Source organism: Macrotis lagotis, chromosome 2, assembly GCF_037893015.1.
Source record: "Macrotis lagotis isolate mMagLag1 chromosome 2, bilby.v1.9.chrom.fasta, whole genome shotgun sequence".
NCBI lineage: Eukaryota > Metazoa > Chordata > Mammalia > Peramelemorphia > Peramelidae > Macrotis > Macrotis lagotis.
This window is the reverse complement of record NC_133659.1, coordinates 241802626-241828713: the sequence shown is the minus strand read 5'-3', so window position 1 is coordinate 241828713 and position 26088 is coordinate 241802626. Positions and strand designations below refer to the sequence as shown.

The following is a 26088-nucleotide window of genomic DNA, read 5'->3' as shown; positions in this document are numbered from 1 at the left end:
ACTTGCAATCTAAAACTCTTTGGGTTGAAAGAAACACCAAGAGGTCATTTCAGCAATGCTACTAATTTGCTCTGGACACATCATTTTAAGGATTAGGGTCATTTTAGTACAATTTGTAGAGGTCATCTTTTCTACTGAGAAGGACCACTCTTCCCAAGGCTGGGAACTGGAAATGGAAATGAGTGTAAGGAAGTTGCCATAAGCAATACCTACTCCTCACTGAGCAACCCTTTTTCATCCAATCCTAAATTAATGTCTTTCCTGAATCTAATTTGAATCCCTTTTACAGTGGTTTTCATATGGCAGGCCTAAGGAAAAAGTCATTTATTGTTTCTGCTGCAACCTCCTCCAAAAAAAGATCCTTTTTCCCATTAAGGGGGACATCCACAATATCACAAATATATCTGGTTAGGGGTTAGATAGCCTGAAAGAGCACCTAAAAACAAGGGAGTTGGTATGCCTAAGGATTTGAGAAAGTAATTATTTAATAATCTGGGTGGGTGGAGAAGGCAGTTTAACTCATAAATCCTCATGGATTAAGGAGATTAAAAAAGGCATAGAGAGAGATGCCAAGGGAACTAAGAGGTTAGAGACAAGGGTTCCAGAGGGGAACTTTTAGATTTCTAGGGGTCGTTAACAGCTTGGAACATGGTATTCCTCTATAGATGCCTGGAGTGAGGGGGAGAGAGGGATGGAGGATTGTGAAGGGATTCACATACATTTCTCTAGGTCATACCCTGTCTCTGTTTCAGTGTCTTTGTGTTTCACCCCAATAATCCCTGTTTTCATCTTTCCAGTACCTAGATTGGCCCTTTGGCTTCTGGCTCCCCCACTATTGCAATGGGCACCCCACCTTCTCGCCGTGCTGCACAGTGACCTCTTCCAGGCTCTGCTGGGTGAGTAGCAGAGAGGCTAAAACTACTGGATCCCTGAGAGGGTTGACGTGGGGGGGGGGGGGGAGTAATGATCATAGTGGTGTTATTCAGGATAGTATCTAGGGAAAACCCGAGTATGTAGAAATAGATGTCTGGGCAACTCACACTTGTTCCTCATGACAGATATCCTGGATTATTATGAAGCTGCTGTCTGTGATAGTCTGGTAAGGGCCTTGGGATAAGGATCTAAATACCTTTACCCTAAGGGAAATCTTTCTTTGAGGGAAGTTGGGTGTGGCAACAGAAGGAAAGAAATAGTTAATTCTGGGGCAAAATACTTAAATTCTAGGGTAGGTGTGCTGAGCTCTTGAGTCCTGGAAGATAATAGAAGCCAGAAATGCCATTGGCTGAATATCTGTGTTCCATCCTTACAGTAGCCACTTTTCTTTACATTCCTCCTTTATTTTTTCTGCTTTTCACATTTCTGGTTCTATTGAGTTCTGGATAGAGTCACATTTCATTAGTGCCTCCTAAAAACCATCCTAAAGGGAAGTCAAGGCCATCAGTTCCCCCATGCAGACGGCCAGGGATTCAAAATCCGGTCTCCTAATCCCTCTTTATCTCCCTCCCCCCCCCCATTCTGTCTTTGCCTCAAGAATATTTTCAGGGTGCCCTCCTCCTCACAGGTGCTCCCCACCATACCATTACCCCTGCCAAGAAATCCAGTCAGTTACATTATTTTTCCCCCATGCCTTCCTTTTTTTCTCGATATCGCTATTTTTTTCTCCTTGGGTCTCCCTGACTGTTTTTCTGGCTGTGACTGTGTATCTTTCTCTCTTTGTCCTCATCTGTATGTGTATGTCTGTGACTCTGCCTTCATCTCCGCCTTCATCTCCATCCTCATCCCCGTGTATCCGGGCTCCCCCAAGCACTGAAGGAGTTAACCTCCATTCCTCCCCCCCTCATCCCTTGCTCCCTCCCTTCCTCCCCCCTCTTCCTCTCTCCTCTCTCGCCTTCCCTTCTCAGCTCCTTGCTCCCTTGGCCGTGGCTGCCGCCTCCAGCCCCCCCTTCCCCATTCCCCATTCCCCAGCTGCCAGGAGAGACCCTCCCCAGCCCCTTTCTCAAGACCCCCCCCCATCCCAGTCTCTCCCATCCCTTCTCCCCCTCCCCCACCCACCTCAGCTCATGTCTCAGCCTCCGGCTCCTGGGGCTTCAAGCCCCTTGCGCCCCCACCCTTCCTGAGATTGGGGTGGGTACTCCCCAAGCTCTGTCTTCTATTCGGGGGACCACCTTTTGGGGCCCCTCTTCCCCTCCCTCCCACGCTTCCCCTTCTTTCCTCTTCTTCTTCCCCCTCCCTCCCCTCCTCACCCCTCCCCCCACCCGGCCCCCCCAAAAAAGTGGGGTACGGAGGGGGGAGGGGGGAGAGCTGGCTGAGGGGGGAATGAGACCCTAATGAAGTCAGAGTCCCCTACACGCTACAGCGTCCAGCCCCCCAAACATGGACTGTCTCTGTATCGTGACAACCAAGGTAAGCAGGATATTGGGGGGAGTGGAAAAAGGGGTGTCAAAAGGCTGGCCTGATATCCAGAGGGAACAGAGTTTGTAGAGAGGTACTAAGTAGGCCTTATCTGGGGCCTAGGACCCATCAGGGAAAACTCAGTAAAAAAGAGGTGCTTAGGATCTGTTCTCCCTGGATTAGGGAAATATGGGGCCATAAGATAATACAGGGAAGGCTAGAGGCAGCCATGGGGTACCCCAGAGTGATTCCCCAAGTGTCTATATGGAGCACAAGTGTGTGTGGGGTTATGGTTTGGGGGGGGGTCTGGCACTTTGGAATTTGGGGGAACGTGAGGGAATGCTTGTCTTGGCTCATATTAGGAAATTAGTTCATATGTTTTAGGGGTCAGAGGTCTTCCTGGGTAGGAAAGGCTTGATTTTTGGGACTACAGGTCAATTTGGGGAAAATTAAGAGGTCTTGAAGGATTCTCTTCGGTTTGGGGGGAATTGCTTAAAGCCTATTTGGAGGAATATAACCACAGTTTAGGGACCATACTTATTTTGGAGAGAGTGACTAAGAATAGAAAAGGTTCAGTGGGTCAAGGCCTGAGACAGGGAACCATTTTAAAGAACCAATCCAGATGAGGTTAAGCTTTGGGGTACTTTAGCATTGGGAATCTCCAACTCTAGCAAAAGAGAAATCTAAGAATCTGATATGGGTTTAGCTGATTTGGGGTGTCTTGTAGGTGGTGAATTTAGGAGAACCCCCCCCAAGCAGGTGTTTTCATTTTTGCTCCTTTGCCTGTGATCATTCACTTTGCTCGGGCTCTCACTCCTGCCCCAGCAGGATAGAGAGGGAAGGATAGAAAAATCAGATAGAAAGACAAGCTCCAACCTTGCTCAACCAGGCTCTTAAGGGGGTGGGAGGTGAATGACACCCTGGATTTGGAGGGTGACCCCCAGACCCAAGAAAGGATCTAGGCCTTATGAGTTGGATGGAGCTCAGGATGGAGGCAATTGAAGGTAGGCAGAATGAGGGGGAGTAGTTGAATGGAAGGGGACTGGGGGCGTTGGGGGAAATTGGGGGAGTCAAAAAGAACACTGAGATTGGAGGGGCAAGCCTGTGAAAGGCAGAAGGGCCTGGGTGGTGATGATGGGGAAGGACACCTGGTTCCCTTATGGGAGAATCTGAGATTTGGGGGTTAGATGCCTCTGTAGAGGATTAGGCAGGTGACAAGCTGGGAGGGTGGGGAAGAATAGGAGGGACAGGAAGTGGCGGCTGGGAGAAGCAGGGTCTGGGTGAGTCATAGGATGGGGAAGGGGTTATATTTAGTGGGAGCTACAGCATCTGGGGGGAAGGCTACTCACATATCCCACCATGCACATTGAATGTTCAATATGCACACGTGGGCATAGAGTTGGGTCTCAGGAAGACAGAGGCTATGGGAAGGACTTAGAGGCAGGATTCATGGAAACTAAGCCCAGATGCATTTTAGTCTTAGCATCTGCTATCCTACCTCACAGCTCTACCTTGCTCCACAGATATTTGGGCCTTTTCCTTAGGCTCTTATACCTTATTCCGTCTTCCTTTTTCTACCACATTTTTTTCCTGTTTGATCTGCTTTTGTTGTTCTATCTCTGAGCCATGTAATATCTTTCATGCTTCCCTCCCCTCATCTTCTCATGTTTCTTCTGTTTTTTTTTCCTTCTATGTGTCTCATTTTTTCCCCTTCCTCCCACTGCCCTTTCCCAAAGCCATCACATTGCTAAAATAAGGAAAGGCCTGAGCAAATCAGGGACACTTGAGGACATGATTCCTTCTCTTTTCCCCTCCCCCCCCCCCCCCCCCCCGCCCATGCCTCCCCTGGTCGTGTTTTGCATAGATCTTTGCAATGGGAAAGACCCCCTTTGAGGTACTAGGTACAATCTTTCCAAGAACATGTGAAAACAAGCATGTCAGGAGAGAGAGGGGAAGAAATCTGGGCTTGTAAGACGTTCACTAAGTTCTGAGAAATAGTCTCTCTTTATTCTGATATAGAAGCCCAGGGACCCTGCAGGGAAGAGGAAGGAAAGATAGGATAGAGACTTGACACATAGGTGGCTTTGGGAAAGACTGTAGATTTCTTTGCCCTGAAAACTTTTCAGCACTGATGAAAGTGGGACTGCAACTCCCATGAGGCCTTGGGGGTAGAGGGCCCCTGAGTACGCTAGAACTGTTGCCCTAAGACTTCTTGGGAGTCGTAGTCCTGCCCAGTCTGCAGGCGGGGGTGGGGGGAGGGGTCGAGCGTTGGAGGCCGGCAGGGGACGCTCTGGCCCAGCACTCCCCGGCGGGTGTTGGTGCTCTTCGCCCCGCGGAGGCCCTTGCCTCTCGGCCTGTCCTGGGGTCCATTTACCCTGACTTCGGCTTCCATCCCTGGTTTCCATCGCCTAGTCTGTCTGTCTCTCCCGCCCCCGCCCCCAACCCACTTGCCTCCCCCTTCCACCTCCTATTTCCACCTCCTATTTCCCTGCGCTGGCGCCATTACCATGGTAACCGGCGACGACTAGAGCGGCTTGGCAGGCTGGCAGGCGGGGCCTGCTGTGGTTGGGGGTGCGAGCACGGGGGCGGGGCCTGGGGGGAGGGGGTGGTTGGTTTGGCCCGGAGTTCCGAGCTCGAAGCAGTTAAATCCTCCAGGCAATCCTAATTGGGCAATTCGGGGACGCCGGGGGGCGGAGTCGGGCTGGCCACCGACCCGAGCTTATTGGCTGAGACGGGCGGGGCGGGGTTGGAGCGGGGGACAATGGGGGTGAGGCCGTGGGAGCGAATGGGAAGGGAGGCGTGGCCTCATGCGGGGCGGTGGGCGGGGCCTTGGGACCGAGCTATCCGCCTAAAGGGCGGGGTTGGTCCAGGAGCAGGCGTGGCTGGGCCCCAGTTAGAGAAGCCGGGAGGCGGTGGTCTTCTGGGCCCCCGAGGGGAGTAGGGTCTTCGAGAGCGGGGATCTGGCGGTGGGATTCCTCACGCTTCCGACACCTAAGATGGAGGTCTGTTCAGATCGAATCTGACACCCCTCCCACCCATCTCGTGTCCCTGGGAGACCGTTGTCAAGGCAATGGCAAAGTCCTTGATTGCCGTGTTGCTAGGCAACAGGAAACGGAAAATGGAGGGAAAAAAGGAAATGGGGGTGGGGTGGGAGGCTGAATAGAATGTCGCCCCCTGCCGGAGACCTGGGGAGCTTGTATAATTCTCCCCCACCCTCTCCCTTTCACCCCCAGTTTCAGGGTCCAAAGAGCCTGATTTCCCCCAGCATCCTTCAAGGATTCATACCCTCACTTATTCAGAAATCTTTCTCTTTCAGGGAAGGAAGGAAGGAAATTGGGACCAGGGTTGATACTTTAGTCCGTGAGGGAAGATGAATAAGGTGTGTGGGAGGGAGTATGACTGGCCGCAGTATATCTTGGGCAGATTAACTGGAAGCCTGAATATTCTCTGTAAATTTAGTAGTTCGTTTTATAAGGTGAGGACATGTTCTTTAGGAAAATCCAAAATAGGGTAGGAACCCTAGAATCCAGGAGGGGATTCTCTCCCTTTTTTCCCCTGACTTGAGTGGGTCAGCAATGAAGTTTAGGGACCTCTATTAGATCAAAAAAAGTCATCTAGATCAACATAGGAAGTTTAAGGTTAATAATGGAAGCCCTGGGTGTCATTTTGGGTCTTTGAATATATGAATGATGTGACATGGTGAATGAAAAATTGATACGGCTAAGTTAGATTTTGACAGATACCTATGCTCTGAAGCATAGAGGTATCAGAAAGTCATTTTTAAAACCAGAAAGCTAATTTAAGGTTATTAAATTTAGGGGACCTGGAAAATTAGGGGATTAAATGGGAATTGTTTTGGATAGCTCCCTTGAAACCTGATGACAGAGTTGGGAATTTTGAAAGGCTTGGAGAAATAAGAGCAATCCATTTTAGGCATTCACTAAAGGTGATTTGATAGCAAATTTGTGGTCAGCAGTTTTTGGTTACTAAAGTTGAGGTAGGGGGCTTTAAGCATGTTTTCTTTTAGGGAACTAGTTCATGGAAAAGTGTTGAAACTAATCAGAGGCAAATATAACATCACCTTCTCCCCTCCCTTATCTCACATATGGAGCAGAATTATATAAGACAGGGTATGTCTATAGCAGTTTAGGAAACATAGGGAAGAATTGGGAAACGGCTCTGAAATACAGTTTTGAGGAAATCAAGGGGGAGGAGCAACTGGATTCCAGGTGTAAAGGTGAAGCACCTCGGACAGGTGGTATCCCTGTATTAGAGAAAAGTTAAGTCTCTTTGTTCCCTGAGTTCCCTACTTTAGGAGGGTAATGGTGTATTAGAAAATAGGAAGTGGACCATTTCTAAGAATTAAGATATGGAATCCCAAATACCTGGATGTCCCTAATTTGGGATTTACAAGGATCATTGATTAAATTAAAATGTAATTTCTATGAGTATATGGAGTGACTCTCATGTTGTGTTAATCGGGGAGGGAAGACCTTCAGATCCTAAGAAAGCTGGGGGAAGATTGATGGGAACGGGTGAGTGGAGAACTGGAGGTTTTTTGAGGGAAGCTGAACGCGGAGGATTAGGACTTGCTACCGGCCCTCTGATTCCATTGCTGTAGGGAACTTGTGGAGGAAGCATCCCGACCCTTCCTGCACCGGACACTGCCTGCAGAGCAGAAACGTGCGGATGGTTCATTTGAGGCCACTGCCCGGGTCCCTAGGACGTCTGATTTATCCAGGGTCACACGGCTTATGCCCGGGGCCGGTCATTCATTGACTCTGCCCCTCGGCAGTTTGGAGGCCACTGGCCATCGGAGGGCTCCTGGGCAGAAAGCCCTCTGTCGGGCACGGTGGGCGGCGGGATCCGGGGCCCCGCGGCGCTGCGGGCCGGACAGAGCCTGCTCCAGGACCGGGGACCAGCTGTGCGCGGGAGGGAGGGCTCTGGAGGGATGGGGGGAGGGAGCGGGCCGGAGAGGGACTGCGGGGGCCAGCGTGGAGGCTGTGTTTGAGGACTTGGGGCGGAGTTGGGCAGCCTGGGGGACCCGCAGCCGAGGGAGCAGGAGCGGGGCGCTTGGCTCCTGGGGGGGGGTCTTTCCTCACTCCTCTCCCTCCCCCCCCATGACGCTCTCCCGCACTGCGCAGGCGCTGCTCTCCCCCCTCCTCTCCGGCCGCAGCCTTCAGTTGCCGGCGCCGCAGCCCCCGCCCCTCCCCCTACCCTGGGACCCCCTAATATCCCATTCCCCCTTCCCCCCATTATCCCCCTCCCCTCCTCCATGTCGGCTCGGAACAGATTCGCCTCCATGTGTCTCTGCGTGGTACGTGCGGCGGGGTACGGGCCCCCGGCCCCCCTCCCATTTTCACAACCCCTCCGAATCTCGGGGTACAAGCTTCAAGAGCATTCCCTCTACTGGGCATAGGGTCCGAGGGTGGAGATTCCTTGGGGATACTGTCCTCATTTGCTTTCCTTTCAGGCCTGGGGGGCTGGGGAGGAGGGTCCCAAAGGATGTGAGCTGCAGAGCCCCCTTCTCACTTTCTTTTCAGTTTTATCTAGAATCTAATATGGGGGAGGGGACTGTAAACATCTGTACCAGCTTCTTTCATTTGTCTTGGGCCTCAGACATGGTGAACCCCAATGGGATTAGAGCAATTGCTCTCACCCCATCTTGTATTTTTTTGGGTACAAACCATAGACCCAGATTCATATGCAAGGCCTCAGAGGTGAAGGGTCCCAAAATCAGAGCAACAGGATCCTTTCTTCCACTTTTGTTGTTCTATACTCCAATAATTTGAGAATTCATGCCAGCCCCTCTCTGCCTCTTGGTAAGGATGAGTTTCAGAGGAATGAGAGCAATATCCATGTTTTTAAACTGTTTCCTGATATTGGGGGCATGAAAGCTTCCATTCTAGTCTTCTATTCATTGCACCTCATTGAGGTTTCTGGAAAGGACTTCATCTTTCTCTTCTCTTCACCTCAGAGGAATAGGCTTTTTTTTTTCTTTCCGCTCCCCCCCCCTATTTTTTAGCCCAATGTATCTGAAAATTCTCAGGATACTGAATGTTTTCACCAACCTCCATTCCCCATTTATCTCCAGTGTTGACATTTTGAAGGGTAGTTCAGTTCTGGAACCTTTTTTCCCCTCAGACTGTTCTGTTTCTGGGGTTGAGAGGAGGACTGCAGAGATAAAAGTTTCTAATCCCTTCTCTCCCCCTCTCCCCACAATCAACTGCTCCTTACAAGCATCATTTGGAATATCGTTCTCATACCCAATATATAAGATTTAAGACTAAGATCCTTTTGTTTTTGGAGTATCAATGATGAATGGAGATTAATTAATCTTATCCTATGAAGCTTCTTCCCTTTATCTGTTCTCATTTTATCTAACTGTACCCCAAATATTTTCTTAGGAGAGGTATATTATCAAACCCAGCCCATTAGGGATAGTTAAGGTTAATAACTTGGAGGGAATATTTTTAAGATGACTTGAGAGATTTGTTACCCACATCTTTCTGTTCACTTACCTCAAAAATTCTGGTGTATGGAACTGAAGCTTGAGTATTTTCTTGGAGTTAAGTACCCCTCCTTAGTCTCAGTCTGTGATCCAGACTATCCTGAGCTTTTATGATCAGAACTTTTCTGCAAGTCTTCCCCAAATTATTGGAATGTTGCCTATACCTAATTTGTCAGAGGAGTGACATCCTTCCTTGTTCTTTGCAATACCTTCATGGTATGCCCCCAGATTTGGTGCTCAATCCCTTAAATTCTCAAAACCATATGTGATATACTGAGGTATGTTTAAACTGAGTAAGGGGACTTTAACTTTCTCATTCTCATGACTGTCTAAAAAATCATGAACAACTTCTCAATAGGAACTGAATGACATTCTATCCCTTTTTCTTTTCTAAATGTATCTCCTAAACTTTATCAAGGTTCAGCTTTTCTTTATCATTTCCTGAAACCTTCTCCCAGTAAGAGGTTGCTTTGTCCTCCAAACACACTTACTCTCTGATTTACTCAGGAACCTTAAACTTCAGAGTTGAAGAGTATTTGAACTAGGGAGTCAAAGGACTTGGGGAGGCTTCTTCTTAAGAAGAGAAATTAGTCCAATCCAATGGAATAATTCACCCAATTCATCTAATATTGAACGACCTAGAGGATACTTCAGAATTAGGGAGTGCCAGGTAGAATTGCCCTTTTTGAGTGGAATCAAATACTGGAAACTACAGTGAGGGAATGGGGAATAGAATAGAAAGAAAGAAGATTGTGGGGGGCAGAGTTAGGGCAAGGGAAAATGGGGAAAGAAAATAGATATATTCTCCACCTCCACCCCCATCCACATATATACTTATTTCCAACTTTCCTTCTCCCTCTACCTTTCCCAGTCTCTACCTCAGTTAATTTGGTGTCCTCTTTGAACTAGAGACAATGGAAAAAAGTATTAGAGGTTGATGGGAGGAGGATTCCTCTCAAAGACTATACCCAATCTGTTCCCCCAACCTTCCTACTCCTAGCTCAGTCAGTGACCTAAGCTGAGTCGAATTGTCCCAACCCATTCATTAAGCAAAGATCTGTCTTCCCTGTTCACTTTTACCATCTGTCTCTTAACCCTGTCCCAGGAATATCAGAATTAGTTGATAATCAGAATTAGTTGGGGGTGGGGGTAAAGAGGAACAGTAAAGTGTGTTGTTGTGAAGGGGCAGAATTGTAATGCCTGGGTCTGACCTTTGTAATTGAAGAGTAGAAGTGATGCTGGCTGGGAATATGCTATTGCATACTTCCTGCCTGGGATGTGGGTGTCTTGAAGCTGTGAATGACTAACTCCCTCTTCAAACTTTGGGGATACAAAACAGGCAAGGAAATGTTAGTGTGATCTGAGAATGGAGAGGTTTTTTTGAGCTATAGGTAATGGAGGCAGAAAGGAGAGAACAAAGGTTGGAGAAGATGGAGGGGCAGAGATGGGATTAGGTAATAAACCTTGTGTCTGCAAGGCATGGGTGACTGAAAGCATTAGGGGATGGGGACTGAGAACAGGATAGGGGCAAAATTGAAGACTGACTTGAAAGAGGGCAATGTGAGAACTGAGAAGATGGGGACTGAGGACTGAAAAGGTGGTGGCATGAGTTTAGGAGGATTGAAGGCCAGAAAGGTTGAGGGACTGGGGACTGAAAATATGATTTAGGAAGTGGTAGATTTAGAGAGGAAATGTGAGAATTGGAGACAGAGACTTAACAAGGATTGAGGGAGTAGGGTCTAAGGAGAAGTTGGAGAATTAAAGGGTCACTGAGATGAGGAAAAGAATTCAATTCAGTAATCATTTAAGTGCCTACTGTGTACCAGACACATACTAAAGTGATGGAAGATTGAAAGAATGGAAAACTGGAGTCTTGAATATTGAATATTGAGATGAGGAATCTGAGCACTAAGGAAATGAGAGAACTGTAAGGATGGGGGAAATAGAGGAATAAAAATAGAGGGAATGAAGGTTGAAGTATTGAAGGACTGGAAAACTAGGAATTGAGGGAATGGGAAATAGGACTTTAGGGATTAAAGATAGGGCAACAGGGGGGCGCTAGGTGGCGCAGTGGATAAAGCACCGGCCCTGGAGTCAGTAGTACCAGGGTTCAAATCCGGTCTCAGACACTTAATAATTACCTAGCTGTGTGGCCTTGGGCAAGCCACTTAACCCCGTTTGCCTTGCAAAAACCTAAAAAAAAAAAAGATAGGGCAACAGGGAACTAAGAAGATGAGAAACTGAAGTTGGGAGACTATGTAGAACTGATAAAGGAATGACTAGGCAGAGGATTGAAAACTAGAAGAGAAGGATGATGAGATGGGGAGAGGCTGTGGGAGAACAAATAGTTTGGGGAGCTGGAAAAATAGTGGGGGAATGTAGACAGTGGAGCTGAAAATTGTGAGGGGCAGAACATTGTGAAGCGGGAACAGAGGGAAAGGTGGCTAATGTTTGAGGGAGGATGCTGAAGGAAGGGTTAGGGTGTGGATGATTGTAGTTGGATAGGTTTTAGATGGAATTGGATTGGATCTGATCTGGGTGAGGGAATCAGGCAAAAGTGGGTGAGATGAGGAAAGACTGAGGAAACTCTGGTGTCTGAAGCTTCTCCTTACCTGGCTTTCATTCCCAGAAATACCGCTATCAAGATGAAGACACGCCCCCTCTGGAACACAGCCCGGCCCACCTTCCCAACCAGGTAAACGCCCCCGAGCTGGTGCACGTGTCGGAGAGGAACTTGTCCCATCTCGAGGCCGTCAGTGGGGTCGTGGGCCACGCCCACCTCTCCCCGCTCAAGGTAGGAGACCCAGGTGGCCCCCTCCCCCGTCCCTTGGAGCTTTGGAGCCGCTGCCACCCCCCCAAGGGCCGGTACGGGGGAAGAGAGCAGGGTGGAGTTCGGGGGATGGGGGAGGCGGCTTCCTGGGTCATGGGGAGAAGGAAAAGAAAGGAAAGTTAGGGCTTCTGATCCCCCCCAAGGGGAGAACCCTTACAAGTGAGTAGAAGAGGTGCCCATATTACTTCTTTCCCTGCTACAACCTCCACCAACACACACAGAATCAGCACAGACTCTTCAATCATTTATTAATGCTTTCATTAATGCTTCATTAACTCCAATTCAGTTTGTGGAGCACTTCCTTCCTTCCTTCCTTCCTTCCTTCCTTCCTTCCTTCCTTCCTTCCTTCCTTCCTTCCTTCCTAACTTCCTTCCTTTCTTCCTAACTTCCTCCCTCCCTTCCTTCCTTCCTAACTTCCTTCCCACTGTGTTCTTGGTCTTAAAATATATGCCTCTCTCTGTCTCTGGTGTACATCCTGTATCTTTGTCTGTCTGTCTGCCTCTGTCTCTGTCTCTCATTTTTAGCCTGTTTATGTCACTCTCCATCATTGTCTTAGTTTTGTAAGCTTTTTCTGTCTCTGTCTCTTTCTTTCTGTTTTACCCAAACTTCCTGCCCTGTTTTTCCTCCATTCATGATACTTTCCATTTCTCACTGCCCTACTAGATGCCTGCTTCTATCTCTCCCTCTCCCTCCCACAAAGTGTCCCTCCACTTTTCTGATCTACATTTCCCAGTTTCTCAGACAGACCTCAACTCCCCTGAACACCCATTCTTTGCATAAGCCAGGCTAGGAGCATTGGAGATAGGATCCAAACAGCCCTACTCCCTTTTCCAGCCTTTTCTATCTACTTGTATTTTTGTTTCAAAAAAGGAAGGAATCTCATAATTACTGTACTCTATCCCCTCTCCTGCTGAAATTGTACTGTGTGTCTTTTTCACAGATACTTTCATCTTACTTCCAATTTCTCCATCTCTCTCTTATCTGCCTATATCGAGATGACAAAGAGGAGTAGTGGGTTTTTGAAGTTTCATGTTAATGTATTCCAGTGAGTTGGCTGTTAGGGGAAAGAAGGTACTGGGGATTGGGAGGAGGCTGTTGGTATCAGTATTGTATGTCAAGTAGATAGGAATGAGGTTTCTAGACAGCATTTGAGGGAACTGAAGCTGAAGTAGGGGAACCTGGAAAAAGAATAATTTACAGTTTCACTTTACAGATAAGGAAACCGAAGTTAAGTGACTTGCCTAACAATGTCCTGTTATCCCAAACCCTTATCCCAATCTCTTACCCATATCATCTATATGGGTCATACATATAAGATCACACAGCTAGCAAATTCAAATCATAGTCAGGATTTGAACCTAGTTTTTCTTTTTTTTTTTAATCACTGAAGATGTGTTTATTTTTTTTAGAAAGATTTTATTTATTTTGAGTTTTACAATTTTCCCCCCATTCTTGCTTCCCTCTTCTCACCCCCCATAGAAGGCATTCTGTTAGTCTTTACATTGTTTCCATGGTATATATTGATCTCATTTGAATATGATGATAGAGAAATCATATCCTTAAGGAAGAAAAATAAAGTATAAGAGATAACAAAATTACATAATAAGATAAAGGGTTTTTTTTTTTTCTAAATTGAAGGTAATAGTCTTTGGTCTTTGTTCAAACTCCACAATTCTTTCTCTGGATACAGATGGTATTCTCCTTTGCAGATAGCCCAAAATTGTCAAGGCTGATCATCATCCCCATGTTGCTGTTAGGGTGTACAGTGTTTTTCTGGGTCTGCTCATCTCACTCAGCATCAGTTCATGAAAATCCCTCCAGGCTTCCCTGAATTCCCGTCCCTCCTGGTTTCTAATAGAACAATAACGTTCCATGACATACATATACCATAGTTTGTTCAGCCATTCCCCAATTGAAGGACCTTCACTTAATTTCCAATTCTTTGTCACCACAAACAGGGTTGCTATGAATATTTTTGTACAAGTGATTGTACCAATATCCTTTCCTACCTTGCTGTCTAGAGTGTTAAGGGGCAAGATGTGGCAAAGGTCAGGAAGACAGGGAATGGTAGAGTGTAGAGTTTCAAATCTTTGGTATTGGAAGGTCAGAGACAAGAGTAGTAGGGAAGGGAAAGAGCAAAGATAATTGGGGTGCTATGTGAAGATTGAGGGTGAGGTAATTGCAGAATCTGCTACTGTTGAAAATTGCTAGAATTAACAATAGCCAACTGGTAAAGGAAATTGGAAAGATTTAGCTGGGAGATGAAATGCTGCATGTTGCTTTTCTTCTTTCACATTATTATTATAAAAGGAGGTTTTGGGGGGGGGTCTTGCCAGAAGTCATATAGAAGGGCATGGAAATAGGATGGGGGTGCTTGAATGAATGGTGTCAATTAGGTAACTAAGAAGGAGTTCTGTATTATTGGAAGGTGTATGTAAAAGGCTAAAGGGTTAGAGGGAAGTTGGGGTTGGGAGTGCAGGTTAGATGGTATGGGTAAGATGTTGGGATAAAGGTTTGGGATAACAGGATATTGGGATAACTAAGGAGCAAGTATATTAGGACACATGTATACAGGAGATTCAAGAGTCTGGTTCTCCTCCCCCCTTAAAAGCTACTTCTGATAAGTCATTGTTTCTCTTCATTAATCAACAGCCACACCCAAACAAGATACACATTATACAGATGCACACACAGGTGCACAAACTACTTTAAGAGTTGGGGTGAGAGAACCAAGGATCCTTTGACACCCTCCCATCTCTCTAACCTTTTCAGAGTTCAGACATTAAAGGACTTGTAGAACCTGTCATCTAGATGGACAGTTCTTAAAGATCCCTGAGGGAAGTGGGGAAATGAGAGCTTAGAAACCAATAGAGGGAAAAAGTATGAGCAGATCTGAAACTGGAAGAGGAGCTAGGCTAGTGGGGACCTTCTCTACTCCAACACAAGCTCTCTCTGGGGTAAAAGCTCATAAGAAAACAAAAGATAGATCAGAGGGGAGAAAGGGATTTAGAGTAAGGGAGCCAATGGCCTGGAGAACTTGAGAGAGGTTGGAAATGGAGTACAGCAAAAGGTGGGAAGGTGGATGTGTTTGTACAGGGGATTAGAAAGACATTTGGAACAGATGATAAGATAGGAAAATGGAATAAGAAATGGGGAATGGCAGGGAGGGATTATGAAATGAGAGATTGGGAGTAGAGAGAGCATGAGATGTGGGATGAGAAGGGAATGAGTGTGGGATAGAGGTATGAATTGGAAATGGATGGGAGAGGGAAGATGATAGGGGATGAAGAGTGGGGATGAATGGTGGATCAAAGGAAATGGTGATGGGTGGGGGAACTCTGTAGATGGACATTAGGTGGAGTTTATAAAGACTGGACAATAAATGGGGGAGGAGTCAGCTTGGAGAGGGCCAGAAGAATTGAATCAGAATTTGGGCATAGAGCAGTCTGAGGAGCATTCTAAGTCTTTGTATTTCCTTCCTCTCAGTTGTGGGTGCAGCTCCCCCCCCCCCCATCCCCATAACAGCCCCAGACCTTACTTTGGTGAAGAGTGACATCAGGAAGAAGTGTCTGAGCAAGTTTTTCATCATCCTTCCTATTCCATAGGAGTGGGGAGGAAGGCACGAGTCAAAGGAGGGACTGAGGAAAATTCAGGATGTACTTTTTAGGTCCTGGTAATGAAAGGTAGAGCTGTGGAAGGGAGAGGGCACTCAAAAGAACCTCCTTTGAGTCTAGAAATTTGTTTCCTCATGTTTATCACTTTGATAACAATTAGTTATCAAATTGGCTACTATTGCTAAACAACAGGGAGAAGAGGTGACCCTGAGTCCCAGAAGGGAAAGATCATGACTTAGTGAAAGATTTGGAGAAATTGAGAATTTAGGGGAAGACACCTGGAAATCTTTGGGAGATTCTTGAGAGATGGTAGGGAAGAGGAAAATGTAGATAATGCTTTATCCCTACAACCTCTGTGTGTATTTGTGTGTGTGTGTGTGTGTGTGTGTGTGTGTGTGTATATATGTGTGTGTGTGTGCAACATGTGTAAGTCATATGTAGTGAGAAACTCTTTACAGCCCCTCCATGCTTGTTCAACCTTTATCTTGTGTTCCCCTTGTCTGTCTCTTCCCTTTTGTCTCTCTCAAAAGCTACTTCTTATAATACATAGTCTCTTTTCATTAGCCAACAGCCACACACAAACAACACACACAGGTGTTCAAATTACTTTAAGTATTGGGATGAAAGATTCCCTCGATACCCTCCAATCTCCCTCACCCTTTTCAGAGTTTTTAGACATGCAAGGACTTCTAGGCTCGTCATCCAGATAGATAGTTCTTGAAGATCCCTGAGGGAAATGGGGAAATGAGAGCTTAGAAACCAATGGAGGGAAAAAGGCCTGGGTCCATGAGCAGATCCAAAGCTGTGGAAACTGGAAGAGGAGCTGGGCTAGTGGGGACCCTTCCCTCTACCCCAGCACAAACTCTCTCTGGAGTCAAAGCTTATAGTATTTTCTTCTCTCTCTCTCTACCATAGGCCAATTCTCCCCCCGTGATTGTGAATACAGATACTCTTGAAGCTCCTGGATATGTGAGTTGGTCAGATTTGGGGGACAGGGAACCTGGGAGGATTAGGATTGGAGGATATATAGGTAGAGAGGAGAACTAAGGAGTGGAGAAAACCAAATGATTAGGTGCAAGTAGAGCGGGAAAGAAAGAGGAGGTTTGAAGATTACTAAGATAGGAATGTCCATCTCACTATTTTTGTGTTTCTGGCCTGTGTTGGAGCTGCAGGTGAATGGAACAGAAGGGGAGATGGAGTATGAGGAAATTACATTGGAGCGGGTAAGTAAGTGCCCCCTATTCTCTCAAGCTCCCATCTTCTTCATTCTTTTCAGGCCCCATCTTTACTTTTTTCTCTGATTTCACTATTTCAACCCTCTAATTCTCTAACTTCCACTTCCCTTATCTGCTAATAGCTTCTCATCTTCTAGCTCTTGTACCTTCTCCCTTCCCCAAATCCCTTGCTCTAGCCACCACCCCCTTTTTTTGCCTCTATGTCTTTATTCCTGTTGATTTTTTTGGAGAGGACACTACCAGTGGAAACAAGACAGAGGTAGGAGCTGCTGATTCTTTTTCCCCCCACTCCCCTCCACCCAGGGTAACTCAGGCCTGGGCTTCAGCATCGCAGGTGGCACCGACAACCCACACATTGGCGATGACCCATCCATTTTCATCACCAAGATCATTCCTGGGGGGGCTGCAGCACAGGATGGCCGACTCAGGTGTGGGAGCCTGGATATCTGGGTCCCTGAGGGAGAGGGGACTGGGGACTGGGGAGCTAAGATCCTGAGAGGAACAATATAATTGCGGGGAATGGGAGGGAGAATCACAAAGTTTGAGTCCCTAAGGAGAATAGCGGAACTAATGGGAGGGGGAAAATAAAAGTTTTAAGATACCTGCTTTGCTGTCCCTTCAGGGTCAATGATAGTATCCTGTTTGTCAATGAGGTGGATGTAAGGGAGGTGACACACTCAGCTGCAGTGGAAGCCCTGAAGGAAGCAGGTTCAATTGTTCGTCTGTATGTTATGCGGCGGAAACCTCCTGCTGAGAAGCTCATGGAGATCAAACTCATCAAGGGACCTAAAGGTAACCATGAACTTCAAGCTCTGGCTCTCTTTAAAGATCCAGGCCCCTAGGTTCTTTTGTCTTGGCTCTCTCCTGTTCCTGAACTCTCAGTCCCAGCTGCTGGCTTTCCCTCTTTCCCTCTCTCTCTCTCTCTCTCTCTCTCTCTCTCTCTAGGGCTCGGTTTCAGTATTGCAGGTGGTGTGGGGAACCAGCACATCCCAGGGGATAATAGCATCTATGTGACAAAGATCATTGAGGGCGGGGCTGCCCACAAAGATGGACGGCTACAGATTGGGGACAAGATCCTCGCTGTGAGTTACCCAGAACCCTAACTATGATCAGACAGACCTCCCTGTCTCCCTGGCTCAGGGCCTTATGTCCTCTGATCTGGTTTCTCCCTTTATTCTCCCCTTTCCAGGTGAACAGTGTTGGGCTGGAGGATGTTATGCATGAGGATGCTGTGGCTGCCCTGAAGAACACATATGATGTTGTCTATTTGAAAGTGGCCAAACCCAGCAATACATATCTGAGTGATAGCTATGCCCCACCTGACATTACCACTTGTGAGAGCCCCCCTCAACCCCCGACATTACTCCTTATGAGTCTCTTCTATGTCCCAGCATCACCCCCTGTGAAACCCCTCATGCCCCTTCTACTCTACACTCTCTCTCCCTCTCTACTATACCAGCTTTTACCAGTAAAAATCTTCCAGACCCTGACATCATTCCCTGGGAAGTCGCCCAACATGACTGTGAATGCACACTTTTCAATTCCCTTGACACCACCCTTTATGAGATACTCTTGATGCTCTCTCTTTCCTAGTCCCTTGATAACACAGCTTGTTAAACTCCTCCTCAAAGTCCATAGTCTAAATACCAGGATGCTCCCCAGGGTGGTGAGGTGGGAGAGTGGGCTTCCTTTCCCTGAACCGTCTGCCAGTTCTCACTTCTATGTCTCTCCCCAGCCTATTCCCAGCACTTGGACAATGAGATCAGCCACAGTAGTTACCTGGGCACTGATTATCCACCAGCCATGACACCCACCTCCCCCCGTCGATACTCCCCAGTGGCCAAAGAGCTGCTGGGAGAGGAGGACATTCCTAGGTGGGGAAAGACCAGATACCTGGAACCCTGAGTGAAACTCAATTTGGGAGGTGGGGAGAAAAGAGGAAGGATCTTGGGGCCAGAACTTGGAGACCCTAGAGTAGGGAATTGGGATGGGCTCTGAAGATTGAGAAGTCCTAGGAGATGACTAGGTTGTGTGGTAGTGACTCTTTCACCCTCCATTTCCACAGGGAGCCACGCCGGATTGTGATCCATCGGGGCTCCACAGGCTTAGGGTTCAATATCGTGGGGGGTGAAGATGGTGAAGGCATCTTCATCTCCTTCATTCTTGCTGGGGGTCCAGCCGACCTCAGTGGAGAGCTACGCAAGGGGGACCAAATTCTCTCGGTGAGGGCATCAGCTTCCCCCATCCCAGGAAGCTCTTGTCTCCCAGTCCTGGTTGTTGAAGAAGTACTTTATGAACCCATAAATTCTGTAGTCTTTCACGCTCTGTAGCAGAGACATAAGACTGTACCTTTCATCTCAGTTTGACAGCAGGGTTCCCTGGTAATAGAGCCTAAAAATCCAGTCCTATCCCTAGACCAAACTCTGAGGTCCATAGGGACCTAGTTAGATTCAGGGTGACCTCCATCCAATCCCTCTCTCTCTCCTCAGGTCAATGGTGTGGATCTTCGAAATGCTACCCATGAACAAGCTGCTATTGCACTGAAGAATGCTGGCCAGACTGTCACTATTATTGCTCAGTATAAGCCAGAAGGTAATCGTGTGTGAGTGAGGCAGAGACATGGAGGTGACTTTGGTCATAGCTGCCAATGAAAGTAATGGGAAAACAAGAACTGGGGTGGATGGGAATGTGTTAATGTGGGTGAAGTCTTTGGATGGGATCATAAGGACATCAGGCTATGATGGGGAGTATTATTTTTTTACGCAGAGTACAGTCGATTTGAGGCCAAAATCCATGACTTGCGAGAACAGCTGATGAACAGCAGCTTGGGTTCTGGGACTGCCTCTTTGCGGAGTAACCCTAAACGAGGTTTTTATATCAGGTCAGTGTTCAGTCCTCTTTTTTCATCTACATGCTCCTCTATCCATTCCTTTTCATGTACCAAAACTTCATATCATTGTTTCCTATGCCCTAGTTATTTTCTTATATCTCTATCTTCACAATTCTTCATACCTCCCTCTACATCTTTATTGGTATTCATTTCCCTTTAATGACTGGGCTTTTAAGGGTAGCATTCCAAGAAAAGGAAACCTTCTGACCAGAGGCTTAGAATGACTGGCAAGCTCACTTTAGTCAAGGAAACATGAGAACTGGAATATCTGAGAGGGTCCTTCTACCTACAAGACTGCCTCTGACTTCCTCTCATTTGTACAGTGCTTTGCAGTTTAAAATGTATCTTCATTTCATTGAATCCTCACAATAATCCTGTGAGTTAGGTAGTAGAGAATTTATTATTCTCATTTTGTAGATGGGGAAATTAAGAACTTAAAAGATGATGTGACTTGACCAGAGTCATGTAACTATAGTCCTTCCTTCATCCAAGCCTCTTTCCATTCCTCCAGGACATTGCCACTCCATACACCTTTCTGTCCCAATAACCAGATTATAGCCCAGATTCCATTTTCTTTTTCTAGTTACCCTTTTTTCTCCTTTTGCAATTTATTTTCCCATTCCTTTGTTAAATGAAATTTCAATTCCTCTCATCACCTTGATAATTCTTTCTGCTCTCTTCATCACTGTCAATTTTTCAGGAACTCTCTTGGGTCTTCTTTCTCTTACCATTCTCTTATATTGCCCTTGTTATTCTACCTCAACACTAGTCCTTTATATTATCATGCCCCCAAATATATCTCCTTATGATCATCTACCTTTCTATTCAAATATTTGCAGGTTGATGGGAAGCTAGATGGTATAATAGATACCAGATTTCATTGAGGAAGAGCTGGGTTCAATCCTGCTTTACTTATTGAGCATATCCACTTCTAGGCTTAGTTTTCTCATCTGTAAAATGGGGATAATAAAGGGCTTCATAGGGTTGCTTTGAGAATCAAATGATATAATATGTATAAAGAACATTGTAAACCATAAAACATTGATATGTGTTACATGTTATTATAATTGTTGTTGGCCTCGTTCCCCAAAATCTGTTGATTGGTATTATAAATGTCATGCCAAACTCTATGCTTATTTTTCAGGGTTGGTAGATATATGGTAGGACCATGACATCTCTTCCAATCTTCTCCAAACCCAAACAGGGCCCTGTTTGACTATGACAAAACCAAGGACTGTGGCTTCCTGAGCCAGGCCCTTAGTTTCCGTTTTGGGGATGTATTGCATGTGATCGATGCGGGCGATGAAGAATGGTGGCAGGCACGACGCGTCCAGCCAGATGGTGAGACCGATGACATTGGCTTCATTCCTAGTAAACGGAGGTGAGTGGAGGTACTCAACTGAACTCAGCCAATCTGAGAATGCAACTCATGGGTTAGAAAAGCAAAAAGTGGGGTAGATAGCTCTCTAAAAAAAAGAGAGTATAGAATTGTGTGGCCTATTGGGACTCTTGAAAGTTGAATTCTTCCAAGCTTCTCTGTGGCACCATAGCATCCATAAGTCTTAAAAGCAGGCAGTTTCTCATTCAGAAGAGCATAGGCTTCAGGGATTGCTTGGGTGTTGCAGTTCCTTGGAACCTGAAAAGGGGTCAAGAGAGTAGAGGCCAGAAGGACCAATCTTCACTGCTTTAGAGTCTCCCCAGGACTTTTGGAAATTGGGAACCTAAGAAAAGGGGGTAGTTCTTTACCATTGAAGGTCAGAGGTCTGGGAAATTATTTAAAGGGAGGGATTAAAGTATTTACATATTCCCTTAACTGCCATTATGCCCCACAGGGTCGAGCGTCGGGAATGGTCAAGGTTAAAGGCCAAGGTGAGCTTGGAGAAAGGATGCTGAACCTGTAGTTTAAGGAAATAAAACCTTTGGGGAGAGGAGGAGCTAAGGGGGGGTAGAACCCAGTGACTTCTCTCCCATTTTTTCCCTTAGGATTGGGGTTCTAGCTCAGGATCTCAAGGTGGGTATGTCAACAAGGATGGGCTTAAATAAGGTCAAGGGTTCTAATGGGGGTGGCACTGGGGATGGTGAAGAGTTAGAAAGATTATATCAGATCTATCTCCCTTTTTTTTTAGGTCGAGAAGACACCGTGCTGAGCTATGAGACAGTGACACAGATGGAAGGTGAAACTCCATGCCTGCTTATATTCTGCCCCATAGTCTCCTTTGACTTTATTCCTCTGGTCTCTCCCATCCCAACAACTTTTCTTTTCACCCATTGTTCTGATTCTGTCCCCTTCTCCTACCCTAAGTTCTCTTTTAATGCTGATTTCACTGTCTCCTTCCCTAGTACACTATGCTCGCCCCATTATCATTCTTGGACCAACCAAGGATAGGGCCAATGATGACCTCCTCTCTGAATTCCCTGACAAATTTGGATCCTGTGTTCCCCGTGAGTTGGGGTATTGGAAGTGGGGAGGCAGTATGGTATATCCTCCAGATATTTCCTGTCCAAATGAGTCAGTATGCCACATAATCCTTTGCCCAAAAAACAGGTTTCCCCAAAGGTTGTTGGGAATTATAGAGACAATAATCATCTGGTAGCTAGGGACCAGGAAGGGCTGGAGATCATATTTCCCCAAACCTTTGAATAGTAGCAACATTGCCAGTGTGTTCGTTGCTCTAAGAAGTGTTGGGAATAATAGTTCCCTTCCCAAGCCAATACTTTCCTTATTGTCACCCCTCCTTAGAAGAACTGACTATACAGTCAGACCTCAAAGGGTTTGGATTTTTAAGTTCCATGAAGGCAGGCCATGCAGTGGGAGGGATGGTAACTAGATTTCAGGTTGGGGTGGGGGCCTTCCTGGCAGATACAACGCGGCCAAAGCGGGAGTATGAGGTGGATGGTCGGGATTACCACTTTGTGTCATCGAGAGAGAAAATGGAGAAGGACATTCAGGCTCACAAGTTCATTGAAGCTGGCCAATACAACAGCCACCTCTATGGAACCAGTGTCCAGTCTGTACGAGAGGTGGCTGAACAGGTACCGCCCTGGGGCCTGGGCTCCGGAAGTGTCCTTTTCCCCTCTCCCTCCTTCTCCCTCCCTTCCCCACTTCTCCCCCCAACCCTTCTTTCCCCCCTTCCCCCACCCCCCAGTCCATTGCCTTCCTCTAGCTCTCTTGCTCTAACTTTTCTCTTTCTGTCTCTTTCCCCTACTGGGTCTTGACTCCGTATCCTGCTTGTCTGTCTGATCCCACCCCCACCTGCTTTTTACCTCTCTCATCTTTTGCTCTCCTTCAACTTCTTTGGTATGTTTTTGCTTGCTTCTCTTTCTATGTCTCTCCCTTACCCCTCCTCCTTTCTTTGTGCCCCATTTCCTTTCTCCATCTGGTTGGTCTCTGCTTTGTTTTCTCCCATTCCTGGCTTTGCAACCTAACTCTCTCCTACATCTGCCCTCATTCTCTCTGACTGGCTGGCCTTTCTCCCTCTCAATCTCTCTGTTTTTACCTTTGTCTTTCCTTTTTCTGCAACTTTTGGGGTCTCTGCCTCTTTTTTTCCTGTGTGTTTGTATAACACGTTCCCATTATTTTATTCCCTCTCTGTTACTTTTGCCTTCTCTCTCTCCTTTTGGCATTGTGTGGATACCTGTCTATGGTTCTTCCCTCCCCCATCTGCCCTCCTGTTCCCATTCCTCCTCCCTCCCTTCTCTGCTCCTCCTCTCCCCATCTGCCTCCCTCTCTTGCCGTCTGTCTCTTCTTGTTTCTCCATCTGTCTGTCCTGTCTATTCTCCCTCTTCTTTGTCTCCTTCCCCTTCACTTTGCCTGCATACCTGTTCTATCCATCCATCTGTTCTATCTCCTTTCTTCCATTTCTATTCTCTCATCTTCCTCCCTCCTTCCTATTCCCTGGCCCTGTCTTTCTGCCCTCCCCTCCTCTGTCTCTTTGTCATTCTGTCTCCTTTCTTTCTCCATTCTTCTTCTGTTTTCTCTATTTCGGTTTCTTTCTCTTCTTACTTGCTTCATCTATTTGTCCTTTTTCCTCTCCTCTCTTTATTCTTCTAATTTAATCTATTGTTGTCTTTCCTCTTTTCTCTTCAAACTTTCTCTATGCCCATTTATCTTTCTTCTTTCTTCATGCTCTCTCCCCTTCCATACTTGGGTCTTCCGTCTGTCTTCTCCTGCCCTACTCTCTCTGTCCCCACCTATGTACCCTCCTGTCCTCCCCGCCTCCCCTGTTGCCCCCCAGGGAAAGCACTGTATCCTTGACGTCTCGGCCAATGCCGTGCGGCGGCTGCAGGCGGCCCACCTGCACCCTATTGCCATCTTCATCAGACCTCGATCCCTGGAGAATATTCTGTGAGTACTGTCCAAATCTCTAAGGGACAAGGGGGAGGGGTGTTAATCAGGGCCTCCCCACATACCTCATCACAAATGCCTCATTCCTTGTCCTGTCTTTATCACAGCCTGGTTCCTACTTCAGTATCCCACCACACAGACACAAACGCACACCAAATAAATAGTCCCAAGATGATTCAAGTCAATGTCAAGTTTCCAGGGAGCTTTTTTTTGAGGATCATTGTTGTCAGAGTTGTGGACTCTTTCTCCATCTCATTCAGTTCCATGAAATTCACCCTTCTTAACCTTCCTAGACTCAAAGGATGGATGGCCTCAAGGATGGGAGAACCAGGGTCGCAAATGTTACTAAGAGTTATAGTTCTTTATGTAACTCCCTGGTTACTCCCTGTACCTTTCAACTTCTTTCCTGTTTTGTTCACCTGTAGAGGGAGCTAGGGCAACTCTCAAGGCTGCTAGTTACAGATAAATTGTTTATCTGCTCTAGTCCAGGGAGTTTCCACACTGGGAAGTCCCCATATTGATGAAATCACAGGTCCAGAATAATTTTTTAATTGAGGGAGTCAAGATGACAATTTATAAGTAACAACTTCAAGTTAGGGGAGTCCGGACTTAAGTACTTCTGGAATTATTAAACCCACAGTGAAGACTGACTCCAGAGAGATGAGATTCTGGAAGGATTTTTGTTTGTTTGGTTTGGAGAGTGTTCCTTGGATGTAGGGGCCCTGACTCCAGGGCTTGCTGACTGTAGCTTTTATTCATGACTTGTCCTTTTTTTCCCCAGACACATTCCAGAAGCACCTCCATTTCTTACCCCCTGATTTATGCTTTTTACATTGAGAGGGAATGGAAGAAAAGAGGTCTGGGGACTATATTGTCTCATTTGTCTTGCCCATCTTCTCTCCCTAGAGAAATAAACAAACGGATAACAGAGGATCAGGCCCGCAAAGCCTTTGACAGAGCCACCAAGCTGGAGCAGGAATTCACAGAGTGTTTCTCAGGTATATGAGGAAATGGGAAGGAGATTGGAAATTTTGTGGGGAGAGTCAAAGACATTAAGAAACTGCTAGGTGGTGCAGTGGATAGAGCACCGGCCCTGGAGTCAGGAGTACCTGAGTTCAAATCTGGCCTCAGACACTTAATTACCTAGCTGTGTGGCCTTGGGCAGGCCACTTAACCCCATTTGCCTTGCAAAAACCTTAAAAAAAGAAAAAAAGTAAAAAGAAGAAACTTGTAACAAGTCTTTACCTCTTTCCTTTCTTTTTACCCTTACAGCCATTGTGGAAGGTGAAACCTTTGAGGAGATCTACCACAAAGTAAAACGTATCATTGAGGAGCTTTCAGGGCCATATATTTGGGTCCCAGCCCGAGAGAGACTCTGATCCCCTGTATACCACTGCAGCCTGGACTCACCTGCCCTCCAAGGCCCTGCAGCCTGGACTCACCTGTCCAAGCCCTTCTCCTCTTATTTATTTCCTTTATGACCCAATCCATCTGGGGGGGACTTCTCTGCATGTGCCCCGCCCCCCTGAGCTGGATGCCTGGGTTCCAGGAGCACAGAGAAGCTGGGGAGCTGGACACTTGGATTCCTGATCCAGGAACCTCTCTCCTAAAAATTCCTCTCCCTTCACCCCACCCCACACCCCTAGGATCTGGGACACCTCAGCCATCCCTTCCTGCTGCTTCTCCCCCCTTCACATTCCAGAATGCAAGGGGACTAGCACTTGCTGGAGCTACCAGGCTTTGGGGCCTGAGGGGTCACTGGGCTCGGCTTCTTAGTTGAGGGAGAGGCCTGAGCTCACCAACATCCCAACTCCCCACATCCCCTTGATTTCTCTCAAGTTTCTTTTTTTCTGTTCTCCATTTTTTTCTTCTCAAAGGTGGTTTATTTTTTCGGGAGGGGTGTTGGGGCAGTCACACAGACCCCCCCACCTTCCCCATGAATTTCCCCCTTTTTCTTGCTGGTTTGCATGAGTGGAAGGTCTAAATGTGGCTTTTTTTCTGGGATTTTTTGGGGAAGGGGGAGGGACAGGGTCTGGGGAGTAGGGGATATGGGAGGGGGTGGGGAGAGGGAAAGGGGAGGGGTGGGCCTTGGGGAGCTGGGGGAGATTAGATATGCTGCCGCCTTCTGCAATTTATTTTTTTTTTGAGAGAGCGAAAGGAAGAGACAGATACTTGAAAATGCTTGTGGCCTGATTATTTGGGAGTAGAGGGAGGGAAAGGGGGGGGTAAATAAGGTGGATCTGGAAATGTCCAAATTTAATTAAGACATTTG

The 26088-nt window shown here is 46.8% G+C and overlaps 1 protein-coding gene across 9 annotated transcripts; it reads left to right on the top strand.

Moving 5' to 3' along the window:
- Positions 1 to 1944: 1944 nt before the first annotated feature.
- On the top strand, positions 1945 to 25846 carry DLG4 (discs large MAGUK scaffold protein 4). Of its 9 annotated transcripts, none has more exons than XM_074225449.1 (21): positions 1945 to 2403; positions 11532 to 11597; positions 16262 to 16315; positions 16519 to 16569; positions 16885 to 17009; positions 17204 to 17373; positions 17527 to 17663; positions 17771 to 17915; positions 18317 to 18455; positions 18647 to 18803; positions 19071 to 19173; positions 19348 to 19462; positions 20676 to 20852; positions 21304 to 21340; positions 21455 to 21482; positions 21598 to 21645; positions 21812 to 21913; positions 22332 to 22504; positions 23707 to 23816; positions 24723 to 24814; positions 25089 to 25846. In XM_074225449.1, the coding sequence occupies exons 1-21, from the start codon at positions 2374 to 2376 to the stop codon at positions 25193 to 25195; spliced, it is 2166 nt and encodes a 721-aa protein (XP_074081550.1). In that variant the 5' UTR covers positions 1945 to 2373; the 3' UTR covers positions 25196 to 25846. The 9 variants fall into 9 exon arrangements, with proteins under 9 accessions (XP_074081550.1, XP_074081549.1, XP_074081546.1 ...); XM_074225448.1 differs by having other exon boundaries at positions 16262 to 16316; positions 16511 to 16569; XM_074225445.1 differs by having other exon boundaries at positions 11532 to 11696.
- The last annotated feature ends 242 nt before the right edge of the window (positions 25847 to 26088 follow it).